Source organism: Panicum virgatum, chromosome 1K (assembly GCF_016808335.1).
Source record: "Panicum virgatum strain AP13 chromosome 1K, P.virgatum_v5, whole genome shotgun sequence".
NCBI classification, from domain to species: domain Eukaryota; kingdom Viridiplantae; phylum Streptophyta; class Magnoliopsida; order Poales; family Poaceae; genus Panicum; species Panicum virgatum.
The window spans coordinates 41,898,847-41,922,877 of record NC_053136.1 but is presented as its reverse complement, the minus strand read 5'-3'; the positions used below and the strand labels follow the sequence as shown (position 1 = coordinate 41,922,877).

The 24,031-nt window shown below is 43.0% G+C and overlaps 2 protein-coding genes and 1 non-coding gene across 4 annotated transcripts; 2 read left to right on the top strand and 1 right to left on the bottom strand.

Moving 5' to 3' along the window:
* The first annotated feature begins 537 nt into the window (after positions 1–537).
* LOC120709010 (very-long-chain aldehyde decarbonylase GL1-4-like) lies at positions 538–6,872 on the top strand. The gene is made up of 10 exons (XM_039994514.1): positions 538–707; positions 2,439–2,662; positions 2,809–3,041; positions 4,351–4,570; positions 4,667–5,048; positions 5,123–5,230; positions 5,329–5,529; positions 5,628–5,726; positions 6,121–6,291; positions 6,433–6,872. The coding sequence occupies exons 1-10, from the start codon at positions 648–650 to the stop codon at positions 6,592–6,594; spliced, it is 1,860 nt and encodes a 619-aa protein (XP_039850448.1). The 5' UTR covers positions 538–647; the 3' UTR covers positions 6,595–6,872.
* Positions 6,873–7,202: 330 nt separating this feature from the next.
* Positions 7,203–7,273, top strand: TRNAG-GCC. Its single transcript has one exon. It is a non-coding gene; the product is annotated as a tRNA-Gly (tRNA).
* A 688-nt stretch (positions 7,274–7,961) lies between these two features.
* LOC120709001 (histone-lysine N-methyltransferase SUVR4-like) lies at positions 7,962–16,432 on the bottom strand. 2 transcript variants are annotated; one of them, XM_039994497.1, is made up of 9 exons: positions 16,045–16,432; positions 13,215–13,416; positions 12,670–13,018; positions 10,499–11,556; positions 9,888–10,153; positions 9,548–9,614; positions 9,412–9,462; positions 8,941–9,037; positions 7,962–8,305 (listed from the first exon to the last, which is right to left on the bottom strand). In XM_039994497.1, the coding sequence occupies exons 2-9, from the start codon at positions 13,413–13,415 to the stop codon at positions 8,271–8,273; spliced, it is 2,124 nt and encodes a 707-aa protein (XP_039850431.1). In that variant the 5' UTR covers position 13,416; positions 16,045–16,432; the 3' UTR covers positions 7,962–8,270. The 2 variants fall into 2 exon arrangements, with proteins under 2 accessions (XP_039850431.1, XP_039850436.1); XM_039994502.1 differs by having other exon boundaries at positions 12,670–13,015.
* Between the last annotated feature and the right edge of the window lie 7,599 nt (positions 16,433–24,031).

Here is a 24,031-nt window from a genome sequence, read left to right as displayed (position 1 = left end):
ATGCATATCCACAGCCGCGCGACGGAAGAAGGGACACAGGTCCCCTTGGCCGGGCCTGGCTAGCAGCAGCCGCGCGGTGCGCCGCCGTACACACATGGGGCGGGCGTGAGCCTGCCGGGGCCTGGCTGACCGGCTGCGTGCATCTGCTGCTGCCAAGAGTGCTGGTGGCCGCTGTGGCGCTGTGCGTGCTCGCCGGGCGCAAGCGCATCAAAGCACGGCGGCTTGCGGTGGATCGGAGTCTTGCCTCCGTCTACTGCGCGGGGCGGTGTCCAGCCCGTGGCCACACGTGCCGTGTCTCGACTGGCTGCCGGCCCCGCCCAGACGGTGCGGCGCAGCGGTCAGCCGAGCAGCATATGCATACGGGCCCCGGTGAGCAGGCCGGCTGACATCTCGCAGCGACCGAGAGAGAGAGAGAGAGAGAGAGGCGTGCGGTGCGCCACCGCGCGCCGAGCTAGGTGCCAAGCACACCCTAGGTGCGTGACTTGGCTTCGCTGCGCGCGGTTATAAAACGGCAGGAGAGGGCGCCTGGCGAGGGGTGCGCAGAGCCTGGGTTACGTTGGGGGAGCACATTGGGCTCGGCCGCTCGGGGAGACGGGGACTTGGGGCCGGGGTGGTGACCGGCACAGGAGCAAGGAGCATCGCTCGCCATGGCCACCAGGCCGGGCCCTTTGACTGAGTGGCCATGGCAGAGGCTCGGCAACTTCAAGGTGCGTAAGGCTGCTTCGTACCAATAATACTACTCTAGCTCGCCTTCTTCTTGTTCTTCCTTGTTGGGTTCTGCTTGCTTGAGATCCGTTAGCTGCTGAGAGAAGAGCATCTCTGGCCGCGCTCGAACGATCCGGCCTTGTTCTACGAGAACTCCACCACTGTTTAGTAGTAGATTGTTTTGGTAGAGATCGAGGAAATAAACGGACCGGAGGACGAAGAAATATATTTTAGATTATGGGGAGGAAGAAATATATAGGAGCATGATATCTCTCTCCTGCGTGATACTAGCTACCTTACCTAGTACGTGTGCGGTTTTGAGCTTCAGCGAGCAGGATCTGTGCGTGCATGGTACTAACAAAAGAATGAATATATATCGTTGTTACTTGTGAGTAGAACGAGATTCAAGCTACTATTCGTCATCTAATTATCTTCTCTTTTTTTCATAGAAGGTGATGATGTTATTAGTTGTTACTGTAGGAGGCTGCTACGAGCTATTTGCTTGGCATGTTTCTTCACACGATAAAATAAATAATGCGCGTACTCGATCCGCATGATTGTTTTTTCGTCTTTATTTTTCATCTGAGCAACATGACGAACTTACTTACACGTACCCCTGCCACCAGTTGTTAAAGGAACTGATGAGCAATTTAACAAAAAATATAAAATAGAAGAGGGAAATTTTACAACAGGGCATGCTGTCGTCATTCTTGTATACTCCCTCCATCCCAAAAAAATGTAAATCTCAATTTTCAAGAAGTCAAACAATTTCAATTTTAATCAAATTTATACAAAAAAATTACTAAATTTTTTATCTCCAAATAGATGTAGTATAGAAATATATTACATGATTAATCTAAAAATACTTATGTTATAATATAAATATTAATACTATTTTGTATAAATTTGGTCAAGCTTGAAATTGTTTGACTCCTCGGGAAGCGAGATTTACATTCTTTTCTGGGACGGAGGGAGTATGCTGTACGATGCTAGAAAAAAAATTGGCTACAGGATAATAGAGATGGTGTGGCCTGCAGCAAAGAAATTTGTGTGTGTATACATGCCGCTAGTGTCCTTCTGTTAAAACCTCCGTTTGGATCCAAGTGCTAATGGGTGAAAAGTGCTAAACTTTAGTACTAGCATATCCAAATAGATTTGCCGATAGAGTGGGCTAAAGTTAGTCAAGACACGAAAACTTTAGCAAAAATATAAATACTAATATGTGCTAAAGTAATTTAGCCCCTCCAAGGTCTAATTTCACGAAGGAGTAGGGTCGTGTAGCAAAATTTCCCAACGAAAACAATTCATCGCCATCCCATGATGTTCTTAGGTCGGACGTCGGAGACAAAATGCCATCATGCAGTTTTCCCCCATCCGAAATACCACAATATAAAACGTAGCCGATCGAGAAATAAACATGTACAAGGTCGATAGCGAATCCCATGCATGTCCGAGATCCTGAAACCACAATTCCTTCGTTGGACCCGCGCTGAAGCCGACAGGGCATGCCTTCGTTTCCGTCCCAATCCATGGGCGGGCGCGGTGGTCCTCATGGAATCCCTCGCCATCAAAGCCGCAACCGAGAGCTCCAAGAAGCCTCCAACCAACGGCAGGAGATCGATGCGCTTTCCGAGTTTCCGTCCCGAACCCGAACTGAAGGCGGCAATGATGGTTCCCGATCCCAGCTGCTGTTTGATGCGATGGCTACTACTGATTGATCCATGATGCCGCAGTACGTGGTGATGGCTCCCGTGGTGGTCCACGGCGCCCGGCGGGTGGCCGGCGGCGGCTGGGGCGACATCGACCTCGCCTTCGCGCTCATCCTGCCGTCGCTGCTGCTGCGGATGGCCCACAACCAGATCTGGATCAGCGCCGCCCGCTACCAGACGGCGCGCAGCAAGCACCGCATCGTCGACCGCGGCATCGAGTTCGACCAGGTCGACCGCGAGCGCGGCTGGTGAGTAGATCGACTAGCAGCGCTCTCATCATCATCTCAGCTCATCATCAACCAAGCTTCGTCTACCTGCTGCTGCTGGGCTGATGCTGATGAACGCCCTTCACCATCGCCATCCATGGCGCATGATTAATTATCGTTGCACGCAGGGACGACCAGATCATCCTCAACGGGCTCTTCTTCTACGTGGGCTACCTGCTCATCCCGAGCGCGAGGCACCTGCCGGCGTGGAGGGCCGACGGCGCCGCGGCGATGGCGCTGCTGCACGCCGGGCCCGTGGAGTTCCTCTACTACTGGTTCCACCGCGCGCTGCACCACCACTTCCTCTACTCGCGCTACCACTCGCACCACCACTCCTCCATCGTCACCGAGCCAATCACATGTAAGTGCTGCCTGCGAGCGTCTCCGTCTCGTCTTCTTTTTCACGTTTACGTATCATGTATTCATGTCGGCTGTTTGAAGCCATACAAAACTGGTTTCAACCCAAACTTGTATTTCATTTTAGCACGGTTTAGGATGCCCACTGCTTAGGAGTGGTATATCAGCGATTTTTTTTTAAAAAAAAAGAAGAACAAGTACTAACAGATCATGCAAGTACAAATAAAAATCACCACCAGCCTTGGCAGCAAAAGCCAGAAGCTGCTTAGGAGCATTTCAACCATTTATTAGGTTTCAGGCCGAAAGCCAGAAGCGTCCTGGGCCTGTCCACCGTCGCCATTCAAGCTCCTGGCCCACGAACAGTGCTGGGCCCCAGCCCTATTCGTGCTCTCCTACATCTTTAACAGGACCACCACAAGATACGTGTAGTCTGAAACGGGGACGCGAGCAGTACACTGCATGAGCTGGGCCCGTCCTTGTCCGGCCCACTGGCCCAGGCTACTACTACTGTTCCGGCATCAGCGTGCCCATTTAAAGCGGCGCATGTGATCCCTCTGAAAGCAGCCGCAGCGGCATGTGTTCTGGTAGGAGTTAAAGGCGCCCTTCGGAACACTGGCCCAATAATTGGGCCGGAAAGGCACAGGCTCAGGCCAGTTCCCACCCCTAAATCTCGTAAACACAAAAAAACATCACATCGAATGTTTCGACATATATATAGAGTACTAAATGAAGTCTATTTACAATTTTTTTGCATAAATGGGCTGTAAATCGCGAGACGAATCTAATGAGCCTACTTAATCCATGATTTGCAACAGTGATGCTACAGTAACTATCCGCTAATCATGGATTAATTAGCATCATTAGATTCGTCTCGCGATTTACAACTCATATGTGTAAAAAGTTTTATAAATAGACTTAATTTAGTACTTCAAATTAGTAAGATTACGACGCAAAATTTTTTTGCACTGGAGGGCCTCAACTGCTCAGGGAAAGCGACCGCTCATGCGGCCGTGCAGTGTTTCAGGATGTCAGCGATGGGACTTGCCGGATTTTTACCACTCGTCGGTAAATTACAAACATGTAGAATATATACAAGGATTGGAAGGAATTTTTAATATAGTAAAGTATAGGGTAAAAAGTAACGGTAAAAATAGATGTTTGTGCTAGAGAAAGATCATAGATTTATTAGAGGGAGGTGTTGTTCATGTTTACTTGCTGTAGTTGTAGCAGGCAATCAGGCATGTAGGTAGACAGTTTTATCCTGCTAGGAGACACTTGCTCTTGATTTCTACTAATGCACATAAATGACGCAGCGGTGATCCATCCCTTTGCTGAGCACATGGTCTACTACTTCCTGTTTGCGATCCCCATGCTGACGACGGTTTACATGGGGAACGCCTCCGTCCTGGGCTTTGTCCTCTACATCGCCTACATCGACTTCATGAACAACATGGGGCACTGCAACTTCGAGCTGGTGCCCAAGTGGGTGTTCCAGCTCTTCCCTCCCCTCAAGTACCTCATGTACACGCCGTCGTAAGTGCAATCCTGCATCACGAATCGAACGACATTACCAACCTCATCTCCTGAAGAAACCACAATTTTCTGAATGCTGCTCTCTCTCTCCTGCAGGTTTCATTCCCTGCACCACACGCAGTTCCGCACGAACTACTCGCTATTCATGCCGTTCTACGACTACATTTACAACACCATGGACAAGTCATCCGACCAGCTGTATCAGAGCTCGCTCAGGGGGACAGAGGAAACGCCGGACCTTGTTCATCTCACGCACATGACCGACTTGCAGTCGGCCTACCATTTACGGATCGGATTCGCCTCCATCGCGTCCAAACCATCTAACAGGTCTATGTGGTACATGTGGACGCTGTGGCCCTTGGCATGGCTGTCAATGGTGTTTGCGTGGGTTTATGGGTCCTCTGCGTTTGTGGTTGAGAGGATCAAGCTAAAGAAGCTGACGATGCAAACATGGGCCATACCAAGATACAACTTTCAAGTAACCCACTTCTCTTCTGCACAAGCATTTATCTGATGGTTTGCAAGCTACTGATAACTGTTTCCTTTCTGCAGTATGGCCTGAACTGGGAGAGAGAATCGATCAACGACTTGATTGAAAAGGCAATACTAGATGCTGATGCAAGAGGCGTTAAAGTTCTCAGCCTAGGATTATTAAATCAGGCAAGCAATTATTACTTCTTTAATTCTGGTTGAAACTTGAAACTATATGAGAAGAAGCTAACTGTAGTATGGCATTTTCTTATAACTTCTGGGTACAGGCGAAGCAACTCAATGGTGGTGGTGAATTATTCAGACAAAAGTATCCGAAATTAAGAGTTCGCCTTGTGGACGGAAGTGGCTTAGCAACCGCAGTGGTGCTCAAAAGCATTCCTCATGACGCAAAGCAAGTTTTTCTTCAGGCAGGCCCTTCTAAGATAGCCTGTGCCACAGCTTCTGCATTGTGTGAGAAAGGCGTGAAGGTATGTTTATATCATCCTGCAAATCTTGTTGCACTGTATCTGCTTAATTATAGTTTCACAGAATTTTCTGAAAATGTTGCTATATTTATTTGGACCAGGTAATCATGAATCCAAAGAAGGAATATGATATGCTTAAGTCACAGATTGCAGATAGCAGAGCAAGCTATTTGAAAAACTCCAGCAACCACATGCCTCAGGTAAAAGTTTCATTAAAAAAATAGGATTTCCCTAACAAGCATCAACACAGTTAACCATCCGATTAAATTTGATATGCTCCTTCATAAGAATGTTAATGGACAGAATTGAGACAATGTGAGTAAGCATATCCATGTAACCAACACAATATGGACTCTCTAAACCATGTTGAAGTAAAAATAGTAAGTAAAAAATTGGAAGTATTTAACTTAGCCTTTTGGCATGAAATGTTAATACGGAATGACAGATAGTCATAGTAGAAATAACTGTTGGTTGGAGCCTATCAAGTAGGACAGGAAGCACATTACCTTAATGGATTTTTCTAGGACTAAACAGAGAAAATACTTTTGTCATGGAAATCAGTTATACTGATGGTGACTGCTTAAACTGCCACAGATTTGGCTAGTGGACAGCATTGATGACAAAGAACAGAAGATGGCACCACAAGGAACTATATTCATCCCTATCTCACAGTTCCCCATCAAAAAAATTCGCAAGGATTGCACTTACTTGAGCACCCCAGCAATGAAAATCCCAGAAACCATGCAGAATATCCATGCCTGCGAGGTAAGAAAGATAATAAAAAGAGTTCTAAAAAGAGCTAAACACTATGCTGCTATCAGCTTTATCAAATTTGAGCAAATAAAAATAGAGATATCTGACAAACTGAATTTCTTCTGATTACTCTCTGTTTGCTTCATCTAACAGAATTGGCTGCCAAGAAAGGTGATGAGTGCTTGGCGCATCGCTGGAATACTTCACGCCCTGGAAGGATGGACCATGCACGAGTGTGGGGATGCCATGATGGACGCTGAGAAAGCATGGTCAGCTGCTATAAGCCACGGGTTCGTTCCTCTGACTAAAGCTTGAGAGCTTTCGGAGCATGGATTCTGTAACTGGGTGACGCATGCAACTCTAGATGGCACTTGACGATGCTGGAAAACTATATCTCAAAGTTTAGTAGGAGTAGGACAAATTCTGCCTGGTATAAGGGCCAACTATGATCTCGAAGATAAGAGGGGAACAATATGAATGCCGACCTTGATTCCAATAGCTTACTATAACTACATGTTTGTATGATGCCAGTGTGCGAAGTTGATGTATGATTGTGGGGATTGTATAATAAAGAAATATCGGTTTGGTTTTTATGCTTGAGTTTAAACTTAGATTGATCGTTCAGATTTCCCGAAGAATTCAGAATTCTCTCGCTGAAAATGGCTGGGAGTTTTGATACGCGGTCTTGAATTTCCGAGGTAAAATCTGTTGTTTCAGGTTTCAGAAACAATGTCCACATGACCACGTGGGGTTCGATTCGTACCAAACTTGGTTCCCTGTCACTCCACAGGAAAAATCTGTACGAAAGCTCCAGTGATCCGCCAAAAGATGAGGCCATTTCGATGGATCAGCGGAGATTTGGGGCTGGCAGAAATAGGGAAGAGAATGTTACATAAAAGTATTTGTCGCAACCCTTGCATCAAGCACCAGTGGTCTAGTGGTAGAATAGTACCCTGCCACGGTACAGACCCGGGTTCGATTCCCGGCTGGTGCATGTGTGTTTTTGATCCATTCAGAGGCCGTGTTTGGATGGCCCTGAAAAAGTTTTTAGGAAAACTTTTCAGTGCTTTGACCATTAATTAGGAGTCTTAAATAATATTTGGATGGCCCTGAAAAAGTTTTTAGGAAAACTTTTCAGTGCTTTGACCATTAATTAGGAGTCTTAAATAAAATCTAATTACAAAATTACATTCACAACTATGGTACTGTAGCAGTTATTGTAACTAATGAGGCATTTGACTGTACCATTAGAGGATGATTAGGTGCGGATTCCGTAGCATCACTGTAGTCAATCATGATGGAACTTGGCTCATTAAATTTATGTTGAAAAATTACACTCATCCGTGAAAAGATTTCGCAAATAAAAATCGTTTAGTACTCTATGTATGCATTTGTTTTTTTTGGAAAAAATTTAATGCTTTCATCCAAACACGGCCAGAAATAGAAGCCGCGATGGCTGAGGCCGAACTCGCATCGCCTCAGGAGTCAGGACTCAGGAGCGGCGACGGTGGGTTACAGATACGATCGAAACTGCCGTGAGTTGCTCTGCCTCTGCGTGACTGCATCATTTGCGTAATTGCGTTAGTGAGTTGCTTTTCCTCTCCCGCCTTCCACCGTCATTTCCAACCAAACTTCCCAAAAACATAGACCGGGTTTCCAATCATGCAAGGAACTCACGAGCATTCCGTAATAAGCAGACGAGATAAATATTGCACCAAAAAGGGATGCTCCAAACGGCTAGAGTTCAGACAATTCCACATTCCAGAATTGCTTACATCTATCTCTTGATGAGACAAAAGAATAAAAAACTAACCACAAAAGAAACTTCCGGATCAACATTTCCTGAGCGACTGCCAGATCAGTAACCTAGACTGATGGAGCTAATATACCCTAAATTCATCTTTGTTGAAATGGAGAGCAAGGCGTCATCTGTCTACAACTATACCGTGAAGAGGACCCTGCATAACTCCTTGCTGCCTTTGAGTCTCTACTCACTGAAGAACCATGGCTCTAGATTTAGATCCTCCTGTGGCATCATATCAACCTTTTAGATAACACATTTAAATCTAATGAATCAGGGTAGCCTTAGATCGAATATAATTTAAATGACAAAATATCACCAGTAAATAACATATTTAACCTAATGAATCGACGTAGCAAGCTAAATCTAATTTGAACATTTTACTGACATAGATTGTAAATCTAATTCGAACACTACAAATAATCATATTAGTAGTTCAAATTAGATTCATTTTCTCTGAAAAAGCTTGTGAAGACTGAAGAGAAAAAATGATAATGACAAGACAGTAAATGTATTGAAGGGTCCTGATACTGTGCCTGAAACCATACTAATTCTGTAATCTGCCTGCAGAGAAAATTGTTTGCACACATAGACAGACAATGTATTTGCCTAAAAAATAAGAAATAAGCATTTATATCCTCTTACTGGAATTCTAACACAGTTTGTACTAACCGAACCTTTTATTGCTACTGTCCTGACTGTTTTTTTTTCTCGAATGCGCAGGAGAGCTGCGCATCAATATATTAAGAAGAAGAAAAAAAGGGGGTAAAGATCCCCAATACAAAACAATGTTACAGGTTGAAGGGTCTGTAACACACCCTAAAAGCACATTAAATTGTTAGAAACCTTCAGATACTTACTTGAGATGCGACTTTTGTCCCGACAAAACTTGCTTCCACAGTAGCATTTGAATGCCTTAACAGGATGGTTGACATCATCAAAATCAATTCCATAGTCCTGTGATTGGAATGTGCTTAAATTATTGCATTTTAAAAAAACTGACAGCGGGGGAAGCCCCCGCTGAATTACTATTTTGGTAGATGACTGAAAGGAAGCCATGATCTAGGCAACAAGATTCTACCAAACATTTTCTTTTAAGAACATCCCACCAAAAAGAACAGCAGCTATGGTATGGTAAACATATGCATTAATCGTCTGTCTGACCAGTAATGAAGTGGCCAGCATAAGGCCCCTAATACAACAAGATGAAGCCAAATTCATCCTCGATAGAAGAATTGGTCACTCCCACTGAAAGATGGCCATTCCATATCCCATGCTTGGTACTGTGCAACGGAAGTTCAATAAAGATAATTGCAGGAAATGTTACCTACCCATGTCAGCTCTTCGAAAGCATCTACTTCCCTAGTTGTGAAGAACGCCACCTGAGTAAACAAGAGCAAGAAAAATAAGGTTATAAGGTCATAGATTTAAGTTATAATGTTGGTATCAAGGTCGAATTGCACATACATGATAGTAGTGGTGGTCAGGCGTCTCAATCTCAACAGGAATATCAATGATGTTACCATCAAAGCACCTGCAGCATACAATAGTATGCCAAGTCAGCATATAGATAGCATTGATTCAACAGATCAGCTCTGTTTCCAAATAACTTCTATATTAGTTTAATGTGTAAAGTGGGACTCAAGTGCTGATAGCTAGCACAAACAAAGATGAAAAAGACAAGAAGAAACAGAGTCTCTTACCAGCACATTGAACCAACCAATTCAGGAAACATAGAGAACTTCATGAGAAACATAATGTGTTTCAGATAAAAGAACACTTAGTTTGAATCAAAATTAAATATTACCTATGGTTTATAAACCTCGCCACATTCCCATAAAAGGTGGCATCTAGACAAAGGGCTTCTTCATCCTTCAGAACGCCTTCTGTGCCCCAGTCAGCATCCAGTGTCACAGGATATGTATGCTTAGCTTTACCAGTAATTTGGTTATTTCGCTCATATAGCTCAGTGTTTGTCAATATTTCACCAACATACTCACAAACAAAGGCACCTTGAGGGAGTTTTTCAGAAGGGCGCAGGCCCCATCCCTTTTTTCCAGGGGTCATGAACACCTGAAATGATGATACATAACATAAAAGATTATAAAGATGTGTATGTGAGTTGTAGTTAGCTGCTGTGAATGAGTAAACATAGAATGTAGCACTCAAAGGCAAAAGGTGTTAGCAAAATCTCTTAAATATCATCTCAATTTAATTTATATCTGGTTCCACTGTATATTTGTTACTAAAGGCATTTGATGCTGCTCAGGTAACAAAAAGATGCTACAATTTGGTTCCCTGCAAGGGCCATGTATGTCCATCATATTTAGCAGTTGCACTAATTAATGTTAATTTTATCTATACTAGCATAAAATGGTAATGTCATGACCTTGATTGGTACTAAGTTACTTCACTTGCCTGCAGATTCCGAGTAATGCCTCGCTGAACGACACGGTTTCCGCAATTTCTGCTGCAGCCACATTTTCTCCAGCATTCCTTGATAAATTTCTTAATAATATGCCCTTTACAAGCATCAGGTTTCACTGAGTTTACTTCCATCTTCATTCGTTCAATAGGACAAATGGTGCAGTAGAAGTGGGGATGCTTAAGTGGTTCTCGGCGCATTGAGATAAGAACATCAAGAAATTCTTCCTTAAGCAGGCCATCTCTTGTATAAGCAAACTCTCCTCCAGTTTCTGTTGCACATGCACAAGGAAGTGGCTCTGCTAAACAATCTCCAAAACAATCAGAACAACAGTTTTCATCTCCAATTCTAGCAAATGAGATGTTGACATAAGCATCTTGAAAGTTGGTATTGTGCGGTATATAGTAGAATGGAGGGGGAAGAACCCCATCTTCAACTCCACTGACTATTGGAATGCTCACACTTTCTTCACCTTTTGTTATATCATTGACATCATGATATTGTCTCTTGACACTAGTAGGTAACTGATTCTGAATAACCTGCATATTGCTAGAATTGTTCAGGCGACGTCCAGAAAAAGCAGCATTACCACCAAGCCTCATGAGATTACTAAGAGGCATGTGAGAGGAACTATTTTGATCTGACTGCAATGAAGGCACAGGAAGCATTTGTATACTGCTTCTCTCTCTAGCCTCATTGGATCCAGAACCCAAATCAAGAATACACTGGCAAACATCATCCAAAAGTTTCATGAAAGAGAAATTAGGTTCTAGAATCTTGTATGTCCTGAGGCATCTAGCCTCCATTGCCTTGCATATTGATTCAACGTCAGGCATGTGAAAATCAGAACCATTTGCCAAGGAAGAGTTGAACGAGAATGATAATTTCCCTTGTGCAGAGCTGAACAATGGTACCTCAAATTTGGTGGAAAAATCTCTGCAACTTACAATTGCTTGGCTGCTACACGCATTAGCCATCTGCCCTTCATGTGCAACCAGAACACCTTTTAGCTTCTTATCAGCAGCACATATCAGGTGAGCATCTTCATGCCCTGAATGATATCGTAGCAACATAGGAAAAGGAATTTAGTAACAGCTTAAAAGGTATCAGAATTGACTAGTCAAGAAAATCATATGGAAAGGAGAGCACAAAAAGATGATGCAGTTTCTACAGGACAAAACAGTGAATGGAACACATACCAACATCATCATAATAGTTAAACCAGTGTAAAAACAAAATTTTGCCCTGAATGATATCGTAGCAACATAGGAAAAGGAATTTAGTAACAGCTTAAAAGGTATCAGAATTGACTAGTCAAGAAAATCATATGGAAAGGAGAGCACAAAAGGATGATGCAGTTTCTACAGGACAAAACAGTGAACGGAACACATACCAATATCATCATAATAGTTAAACCAGTGTAAAAACAAAATTTTCAAAATCGCAACACGTGAGACTGTAGTTTCTACCACCGTATAAGCAAAGAGATATGCCTGGGCCTTTTGTCAAATTGTCTGGATGCAAACCAAGGTCAGTAATATATGAAGTTAGCAAAGAAAAGAAACTAAGATCCCTAAAGTTTGTTCCATGTATTCTCTTCAGTAATTATTTTTCAGCCTACAAACAAACAAGGAAAGGCTACTAATTTGTATCACCGTAAACAGATAGTGCCACAAACATAATTCAAAGATGAGTCTGTCAATACAATTTCATGTGACCAATGTAGATGCTAGTCTGCTAGATGGTACCCCAAGCACATGGAAGATGACAATAAATTCCTCTTTCTACTGCCTACGTACCTCCCCATCCGCTCAGTCAATCCTAATTCCAATTCCGAATAGCTTAGAGTTCATTGGTGAAATACTGTTTAGGGAAAACACAAAACAACATCTGTTTGGGAACTAAAAATCATGTTCCTAAAATGATATCTAAGAAAGATGGAGGGATTAGTGAAGTTCAAAAATTCTATATTTGAGAATGAAACATCAAAGTGCATACATCCAGATAGAGCATATAACAGACATGGCGATCCATTCTAAATTTCTAATGTGATCTGTGGGAGTCCAGAGACCAAAAAAGAAAGCACTAAAGTAAAAAAATTGGGTGCTCTAGTACAATGTTAATAAAGCAGATGTGGGAGTAGTTCTTTAAAAGGTAGACTTACCATTATGACTGCTAGGTTGTAAAACTTTAGGATACATAACTGCGAGTGGGGTCTCAGAGGTGAGATATTCTTGACTTTTAAGTACATAAGAACTGCTTTCACCAACTGTTATAGTCCCTGCAAGACCCATTTCCACTTTTGGTTCCTTCATAACAATTTGTGAAGACTGCTTCTGCAATTGGGTTTTAGTGGCTTCTGCTTTTTGCTGACGCGGCACTTCAGTCGACTCTCTCTCGCCATTGCCATGAATAAGTTTAGGCTTCTGACCGTGCTCTCTAATCTTAATCTTCTTGTTATGATGGTCCGAATCCAGATTCTTCTTCTCAGCTCGCTTTTTCTGCCCTTCCTGCTATAATGATAAATTTGGCTTAAACATGGTAAACTAATGAGCTAATTAAAGGAATAATTGATCCTATATGCGATAATTGCACCTCAATAGAAGTGATTTCAGCGAAAATACAATTTTATTAAAAAAACACTATATACCTAACTAGTGAAACAGAACAAAGCCACTCAAGAAAACTTTAAATAAAAGGAGAACATACTTTGGGATTTTTATCATCAGCATCACATAAAGCATTAACTAGAGTAGTATAGTTATCAGCTTCTATATGCACCCAGTTGTGACCATACACTGTCAGTAGCTTCTTCAATATTCGCTCAACAGTTTCCTTTCGGTAACCAATACTGGTCATGGATCTGACTGCATCATTAAATCTTTCCTCCAAAGCATTTGGAGCTGCCATCCTGCTAGCAATGAAATAAGCGTCAAACTTGATATAAATACATATTGTAAAGGGTATGCTTTGCGGCATGAAAAATATTAAGGAGATTTGCAGTGCAAGATATAAGCTATAAGCAACTTAATGACTTATAGTATCTTGGAGTAAGCATTCTTCATTTTGTAAAGTGAAACATAATTTGTGGCACTAAATCTTTATAGAGAGGTTAGAACAAGACTTTAAGATGGAAGAGACAACTCACTCATAGCTGAATTTGATGCTGACAAAATACCCATTCTTATATAACTCATGAACTGGAGTGGACTAATAGGAAACGAAGTTATCTATGGAAGCTAATTGGTATGTCCCATATAAATCAATAAATCATTATCCCAGGGAACTAACCAAGAGTTCAAGAATGGAACAAACTAATTGACTGACAAGATGAAGCTTTCCAAAATCTGGCTGTGGGGAAGTTTTACATCTGTACACATCATAATACCACATGCATGATATTGTACAGTAATTCTAGCATAAAAGTTGCCTGAAAATACCATGAGCTGTAAAATCAAAATTATTATTTCAATACGTTTAAACTATCTAAGATGACTTCTCAATTTTAATCACATTGCAGTTCTTGTTCCTACAATATAATGTTATGAAAAAAACAAATTATGATACCATCTCATATTAAGTATGAACAAATACTTTTTCCTTCAATTCAAGAAAACATGACAAAATAGACTTGTTGTTGTGGGGTTCATGGCCACAACAAGAAACAGAACAGGGCACCCACAACTCAAAACAATCCCAACAAAGCAAATGTACCACGGCAAGATGTACAAAAAAATGGTTGAGATCTATTGGACAACCCACACACAATAAATGCACAAACCATGCAATAGTCTAGAAAAATTTCTGCAAATTATAAATATCCCAATGTATGTATAATTCTAAGTTTTGCAAAGGAATTGTGAGTAAACGTAGAGAGACAATTGACTACGAACTTTTTGAACTGTATGGCTATTGAATGCAGATTGATAGTGATTTGATGTTATTTCCACTCAATATACATATACTAGATGTCTTTCTTCTTATCCAACAAAAGGAATGATGACATATCTCATTGCATCGATAATGCTCCCAAGTCCCCAACAATTTGGACTCAAATCAAAGCAATGGTATGGCACATATTATGTCAAATTGCACAATAAACCTTAGATGTCAGTACCCTGAATAAATCCAAATGGCTGCATAAAAAACTTTCTGAAAACGACAAATATGGATATTATTTTTCATAATTCAAGGAGATCTATATACTTATGGGGATGCTTGGATCCAGGGGGTAAGGTTTAGCCTTGTCATATCTGATGTTTCGATGTCAATTAGGAGGACTAAATATGAGCTAATTATAAAACTAACTGCAGAAGCCTAGGACTAATTTACGAAACCAATCTATTAAGCCTAATTAACTCATATTAGCACATATTTAATGTAGCATCACATTGACTAATCATGGATCAATTAGGCTTAATAGATTCATCTCGCGAATTCACCTAGAGGTTATGCAATTAGTTTTATCATTAGTCTGTGTTTAATACTCCTAACTAGTATCCAAACATCCAACATGATAGGGCTAAACTTTAACCAAACGGCCAAGAATAGGAGGGCAGGAACACGATTGTATTACAAAATTTATAAAAACATCAAAATGCTTCCCAAAAGCGTATTTAGAGGTTTCAAAAATGACTTAAAAACATATAAAATAGATGATCTTACATAAGCTTGCAAAATTTTAAAATTAAATTTAACCTTTTGGTATATCACATCACTGTAGCCATCTGTCAATTTTCATATTTAAAAAAATGAGGTTGAGTTTGATCTTAAAATTTTGCAAGCTTGTGTAGGCCACCTGCTGTATATGTCTGTAACGACTCGGCCCAGGATAACAGCTAAGATCTACTCTACACGTTGAGTAGACCACACCTACTAAATAACTCTCTTGCGCTTTCGTCCTCCCTTCGTGCAAAAGGTTCGAACCGGAGTTATTAGCTTCCCAAGGACCGACTATTTAAGTCAGTCCAACTCCCTTTCCGTTTCCAATCCGGGACAAAAGGAATATCTGCCGCGTGCTACAGTAGCCGTGCGCTACAGTAACCGCGCGGCCCAGTCGGCCGTGACAATGTCCAAATTTTTTTCGAGAACTTTCGAAACCTTGGATATGCCTGGAGAGTTTTTGACAGTTTCACTCTCGAAGCTTCACGACGAACAAAAGCCACCAGTAAACTCGCAAAAACGCAAGTCATCACAACAAAGCACTTGTAAAATCAGACAAACTACCCAGAACAACAGCACGTAAGAACTCGCAGCACTCGCCACAAGTAACGCACACGCACGAACGTCCCTCACGAGAAGACACCTCGGGACAAACTCGAGGCGAGGGATCCGGACCACCGCGCCGCCTCACCCGCGCTTTCCCCGACGGGCGAAGCGGATCGAAAACCTCGGACTAGTCGCAGCCAAGGCAAAGCGCGTCAGAATTCCCAGAAACGGACCCCAGAAAAAACCCCACCGCGAAAACCCCGTTCCGCACCGCAAGCAACACGCGACAGAAATGCAGACGCGCACGAACCACGAATGAGCCTGCACCTACCTAAGCGACCCGCCGGAGGCGACGAGGCCGAGGCAGGGACGTCCGGCGCTCCCTCCCGCGGCCCAGCAGCGGCCGCCGATCACGCCGCCAGCGCCTTGCTGCGCGCCTCCTGCGCGAGCCCGCCCGGAACGGTCGCCCCCCGCTCGCTCCCCGCGACGAGTGACGCCCGGCGCCGCGATCGCCGGCGCCTGGGTAGGTTTGGGGGGGCTCTGCGATTCCGGAGCAGGGAGGCGTTCGAGGCGAGTGGGGGCTTTGGCACCGAGCCGCGGCGTGGCGTGGGAGAGCAGGTTGGCTTGCGAAACGGGGGAGAAAAAGGAAAAGGCACGGGAGGCACTGGCCGGTGCCCGGTGGCCAGATGGCAAACAGAAGGGGTGGGTGGGTATCTGGGACTGGGAAGGCCAGGCGACGACAGCCAGAGGAGCAGGGCCGGAAGAAGCAACGGTGACGCGGTCCGCTGAGACCCACCCCGGCACCCCCCCCCCCCCCCCCCCCCCCAACGCGGCCGGATCCGCTGCGGATGGTTGTCTTGGACTCTTTCGTCCTCCGCGGTCCCGGAGATTGAGATTTTGCGCGTAGGTCCCTGAAATTGGACCGTGGTTTTGCTAAATACTACTAGTACAACAGCTCATAGTCGATGGACAAGCTACCTGTTGAACGAATAACGTCGCTAATTCCAAAATAAATCGAGAAATATATAATCATATACTCCCTCCGTTCCAAAATGTAGGTTGTTTTGACTTTTTTATATTCATAGTATTTGTTATGTATCTAGATATAACATATGTCTAGATACATGACAAAATATATGAATCTTGAAAAGTCAAAATGACCTACATTTTGGAACGGAAGGAGTACTATTCTTTGAGAATATATACTAATTAAATTATATCACACTTATTTGTTAACTAGAACCCAGTCCATCTAATCATATCAGGTTTTCAGATTGTCATGTGAAGTGTGTAAAATAAAGCAACCCTGTGAATTTTTGGTATCTTGGCTGTCCCTCCAAAGTTGTTTTATGCTTTGGGTCAATGGTAATATACAAAATGTCGTGTCCTCGACAAATCCAACTCAATGTCGTGTTGTGGGTGTATCCTAATACTCCCTCTCTTCTGAAATACAAGTCATTTTGCTTTATCCTAAGTCAAAGTATAGTCTATAATGTCTAACACATCAAATAAGTAAATTATGAAAATATATCTAGTTATTCTGATTTGATATTCAAAATATTATCACTCTTTTCTATAAATTTGATCAAACTTGGTATAGGACAAACCAAAATGTCTTACATTTTAGGACGGGAGGTAGTGCATTTATCTTCTCTCTCTTATTTAATTTTTAATGTATCGACAATGGCAATGTGCATGATACATCACCAGTTGTATAGTGTATCATGTGCATTAAACAGAATACCGCAAAGAATCTTTTTGTCGCAATGGCAATAGTTAATAAAGAGCTGTGAAATACAGCTCGAGCATAAAATCCTACTCATAAAAAACTAAGCCATACAAATTGCCCACGATAATTTGTAGTAAAAAATATACGTCCTGTTCGGCTGGCTGGTGCAGCGCCGGCACGTTGCAGCAGGCAGGCAACCAGGGCCCCGTTTAGATCACAAAAAACCCCCACAAAAACATCACTTTCCATCACATCTCCATCACATCGAAACATTAAATGTAGCAAATGACACATGCATGGAATACTAAATATAGATAAATAAAAAAACTAATTGCATAGTTTTGATATACGTTGCGAGACGAATTTTTTGGGGCCATATGTAACAATTAATTGCCATCCTGTCAGACAACCGAACGGGCCATATGTAACAATTAATTACCTTGTGGGGCCTACAAAACAACTTATGATATGCACCAGGATATCTGTATCTCCCCTGCTTGTATTTGTGGTCAAAGATGTGTAGTATATGTTGGAAAAATAGACAACTGTAAGTTTAAATTCCGAACTAGATTTATCATGACGAGAATTAAACCTAGCATACACGACTCTAACATACTAGACAATACGTATATCATAAACATGATCTCAGAAAACATGATTATGAAACAGATCTGATCACAAAATACGTACTGTGCGGGAGCCGCCGGGAAGACGAAAGGTGCAGACGAGACGAAGACGGTCCTTCGAACGGAGCGCAGCAACCGGTGTTGCAGACGACGGTACGCCGCAGCTCCTGACTTGGACGGAGGACGAGCCGTGGCGAAGAAGATGAGCGGTACGCCGCAGCTCCTGACTTGGACGGAGGACGAGCCGTGGCGAAGAAGATGAGCAGTCGCGCTTAGCGCTTCCCAAAAACCTTATTCGCCCTCTCCTGGTGCAGGATCACAAGAGCGAGTGGTTCCGTAGACCTGCTCTCCCGTTCGCCGGTGCACGCCGGCGCTCAGGATGGAGAAGACTACGGTGGCGACGCAGCAACGAGATGAGGCAAAACCCTAACTCAGATTAGGGGTGTGTTTGGCAGGGCTCCGGCTCTGGCTCTTCAGATGGAGCGGCTTTTCTGGTGGAGTTGGAGCCGTTTTAGAAAATGTTTGGCAAAACAGCTTCACTTGTTAGATTGATGTGTAAGCCGCGTGAAGCCACGATTTCATGGCTTCACCTTGCCTGTGTAAGCCGCTGATGGCTTCAGGACCGGCTTCACACGTGAAGCCGGTCCCGAAACAAACGTTTGGGAGGGCTTCACCTGAAGCCGCTCGTGAAGCCGCCGGTGAAGCCCTCCCAAACGGGGCCTAGATCTTCTTATGAATTCCCAAACCTTGGGGACTCCATGTATAATGATTTATGGTGCACTTTTTCCATGAGGGAGGTGATCCGTATTTAAAGGGAGAAAAACCCCCTACACCCTCGTCCATTAGCAATACGAGACTAATAGATGGTGTACCTCCTCTTAACGCTAATGGGCCTTTGAGATTTATTAGGATTATTTATATGGGCCAAGCCCATAAATCTAACAGAATATTAGACACTGAAATTACAGTCCAAAGTTGAACAATGGCGTGAAGGAGCGTTTAAAGAGAGAAAAGTATGTGAGTTTGTTGAGACTGAGGGTATATGATTAGACAATCAAACCATTGTTTTGGATTTAATTTTATTCATAAACCATCAACTTGTAATCCATCTATATGCAAAAGTGTGGTTATATGCGATTTACTTTAAAAATACGTCAACACTCCAAGAATTAGTAAAATTGTTCATTATGTATGAAAAGCACTGATCTCTCTCTTTACGACTCAGATACAAACAATCTTAAAAAGTTGGCCAAGCTAGACGAAGTTTTTGTTGATGTTCTTAAAGTTTATGACTAGTACCTCGGAGTCTTTGACGTCAAAGGGAGCTAATCTTTTTTTTTCCTTGTAAAATCAGTACCGATGTGGGAATCGCCGGTACTTGACGTCCCAAACTGCAAAATTGAGGTCTGAGGGCCGTGTGCATGACTGCAAGTACAACTCCCACAGACCACGGTCCCGCCAGATGGAAACGAGTAACGACAAAGTTACGAAGGCATCTCATCTTTTCACCCTTTTGATCACGTTCGGCAAAAACCGCAGCTTTTTCAAGTTGGCGCGGGAGTGGAATCGGAAGAGCCCTTCTGACACCGGGCACGACGCGGCGCCGTGACGAGCCTGCTCCATGCCTGGGGTAGCCTGGTCCCTTGCGACGCCCTTCGTTCCGAGTTCCAAGGCTCAATTTGAGGGGTATACGTATACCGAAGCGATCGTGAGTTAATACGGGTATACAATTGAGCTAATCAATTATTTTAAATTGTTTTCCAATGCATATACACTTATTAAGGATTCAGAAAACTAAATAAATATACAATTTTCAGTGACAAATGCTAGAAGTAAAGGTAACAAAGTCATTATAAAATTTTCGAAAACAACATTTAATTTAAAATGGATAAGTTCTATCTAAATAAATACCCCTCCATCCTACAAAAATTGTTCGTTTAGAAAACTTTAGACATACTCTCTCCATTCTCAAATCTAAGGCGTTCTGGAGTGTTTAAGACAGATTAGAGCAACCACAATGTGTCCATAAGAGTAGTTCATAGGATTAAAATATTTCCCACCAGCTAGCTAAAACTAAAACATTGTGGAACCTATCCATAGAGTAGTCTATAGTAAAAACTACCCATAAATTTATGGGCTACTCATAAGCAATAAAAAATATTAGTTTCTCTCACTCTCTCATTCTCTTTCCCTGGTTCCTGCATATTGGTTGGGTGTATGGAGATTTTTTTTATTTTATATAGGCCCCATCTTATGGGTTGCACATTATGAAAGGGGAAATAGTAATAGACTACTGGTGGTGGACCCTTTCTTATGGACTGTTTTTGCCATATACATTGAGCTTGCTCTTATAATTGTGTAAAAAAGTCTCTCCTACTCCTAATTATTAAGCATTGAGATTTTATTTGGTCAATTAAATATGTGCTAACTAAAGTAGTATGCATTTTCCAATGTACCTCTGTAGGATCTAGGACACCGACTAGAGGTGGGTGAATAGTCCTTTTTAAAACTAATCGCGTTGCCGGCTAACCGAAACAAATACGGAATTAAACTAATCGGTCTAGCCAAGACTACACCCCTCTATCTATAACTTGCACCTTACAAAAGATCTTAATTGAGCAACTAAGGTGCCGGGCTAGGTAGAGCTCACCTAAGAAAAACTAGTTTGCAAGGTCACACAAACCTAAGCACTAGCACTTCAAGCAAAGAAGAAAACTAGCAAGCTACACAAGCTAACTAATTACAAGAGTAACTACACAAGTACAAAATATATAAGAATGTAAATACACGGCTTGTGATTTGGAGAATACAAACCACTGAGAAGAGTAGACAAAGTTGACACGGTGATTTTTATCCCGAGGTTCACTTGGTTGCCACCAAGTTAATCCCCGTTGAGACAAGCTCCAAAGTTGTCGCCGATCCTCTTGCTAGTGGTGACTCTCAAGTCACACTCTCCCACGTGGAGTGCTCACACCGAGCTCTAGCACATGATCCGGGCGGACCACTTGTTGCTCTTCATGTCTCGCTCAACTAGAGTTGCTCTTTGCGACTCCCGCGGGGTGAGCACAATACCCCTCACAAACACTTCTCCGGAGCACCGCACAATCTTCTTGCGGGCTTCACAACGGAGACACACCACCACCAAACCATCTAGGAGGTGGCAACCTCCAAGAGTAACAAGCACCACTGGCTTGCAACTCGATCACCTAGTGCCAATCTCTTGCAATCTCTCAATGCAACGCACTAGAATCGCTCACTCACTTAGCGAACATGATTTGCTCAAACACAAGTGAGTTGGAGGGCTCTCAAGCACTCCCCAAGCATGGACACTAAGTCCCAATGGTGGCCAACACCTCAAATGGCCGGCCACACCCTCTATTTATAGAGGGAGGCCCCAAACTAGCCGTTACCTCAAAAATCTGTCAAAATAGAGTTTTCGCGGACTGTCCGCCTCACAAAAACCGGACGGTCCGCCATTCCAACCCAACGGCTAGAACAACAATGATTGCGTGTCAGAGTCGACCGTTAGAGCCCCGGGCGGACTGTCCGCGCCCCTGGGGCGGACTGTTCGTGGTTCAAAACTTCAAACCCACTGATTTGAAAACATCTCTGACTAAATTTGGAAGTAACCTGCGGACTGTCCGCGCCCCAGTGGCGGACCGTCCGCCATTCAACCATTGAGCACACACAGAAACCGCAGAGTTTCTGTCCCAGAATTTTCACCGGGTGGCGGACTGTCCGCCCTCAGGGGCCGGACGGTCCGCAGTACAATTTGGACAACACCCAATGTCCAGAACGGTTCTGTTCGAGCCCAAATCTGAAACCGGCGGACTGTCCGCCCCCCAGTAGCGGACCGTCCGCAGGTCTATTTCCAGCAAAACCGACCATCGGTAAAACGCTCATAACTTTTAGCTCCGAACTCTGATTTCAATGATCTTGGACATTTTGGAAAGTTTACTCAGAGGGCTACACAACCCACATGAATACTTGATCCAAAGCACAATGGATCAAAGCAGTATTCTACTCCAAGAGCCATCCTAGTATCCGGAGAATACCGAAACACCATTCTTTCTTCCTCAAGTTGATCAACATCAACTCCAACACCTTTTCCTTTGCAAATGTGCCAACACCACCAAGTGAACACCATCATGTGCATGTCTGTTAGCATTTTCACAAATATTTTTCAAAGGATTTTTACTTGCTCTTACCGCGCCACTCAATCCTAACACATCGCAATGTTAGATCGCTCAAGTGGCACTAGATGACCGATATGCAAACACGTTTGCCCCTCTTGATAGTACGGCTATCTATCCTAAATCCGGTTAAACACTTCTCTACTCAACCTTAGACCGGTGAAATGAAATGCCCTAGGTTATAACTTTGTCTTGCGCATTTTCATTTCATCTCCATTTTTATCTCCATCCTCCAATTGTCGATGCAACCAATGCACCAACACAATCATGAATGATATGATCCACTCCATATCATCACATGACCTCTTTGGTCCATCGATCTTGACCTTACTCGCTCTTCACCGTTGCTTCGGTCCATCATTGCCAAGTCTTGTCCAAGCTTCACCGCCTCGCGGTCCGTCGCTTCAAAGCCTTGACTTGTCCTTCACCATTGCAACCGGTCCATCAAGCCAAGCCTTGTCTTGATCTTCTCCACCTTGGTCACATGACTCCATGTCATGTCTCATATGCAATGAGCTCCTTCTCATTATCACCTGTGGACTAATCACCTGTGTATCTCCATATGCCACATTATTAGTCCACCTAATGTTGTCACTCAATTACCAAAACCAAACAAGGACCTTTCAATCTCTCCCTTTTTGGTAATTGATGACAACACTACAAAGATATGGAATTTAAGTAATAATTCCAAGTTAGCACTTCATACAAGTATAAATTGCTAAATTGGTTTGGATTTTATGTCACTTATCCAACATTTAAGCTCATTGTTATGATTTGGATAAGCATCACAAAATCCGGCTTGGTAGTGATAACACCCCCAACATGTGTGCTCAAATGGTTTGGTTTCAAGCTTGCACATATGCATAAATATGAAATTTGTAGGAGGGTTAGCACTCCTAAGTGATGCTAAGGTATATAGGATAAACCCTTGAAGGGTGATACCAACCGGAGTTGTATCCTTGAAGTTCATCTTTAGCATCGATGAGTAACTAGACATGTATCAAAAACTCAAGATACCTTATGAGATCAACATTATTAGCAAGGTTCTTGATCCACTTGTAAAAATAACATGTCTAGCTACAACCTATGCATGCTAGATATCAAATCATCATTCAAGTTATATAACTAGCATACATCACACAAGCATTGCATATATGAAAAAAAAATAACAAAAAACTTATGCAAATGCAAGCAAGCACATGAATATGCACAAATCAAATGCAATCAATCAAGTTCATGAGCTTGCTCCCCCTACTTGTGTGCTTCTCTTGTCCAAGAATTTTGATTCTCCTCTATTCTTCAATGTTGCTCCCTCTTGATCCATGTTCATGCTCGCACTTTCATCTCCCTTATATCTCTTTGTCCAAACATTTAATATCTTTGTCCAAATTTCCATGTTCTGTTCGAGTCCAAACCTGAAACCGGCGGACTGTCCGCCCCCCAGTAGCGGACCGTCCGCAGGTCTATTTCCAGCAAAACCGACCATCGGTAAAACGCTCATAACTTTTAGCTCCGAACTCCGATTTCAATGATCTTGGACATTTTGGAAAGCTTACTCAGAGAGCTACACAACCCACATGAATACTTGATCCAAAGCACAATGGATCAAAGCAGTATTCTACTCCAAGAGCCATCCTAGTATCCGGAGAACACCGAAACACCTTTTCTTTCTTCCTCAAGTTGATCAACATCAACTCCAACACCTTTTCCTTTGCAAATGTGCCAACACCACCAAGTGAACACCATCATGTGCATGTCTGTTAGCATTTT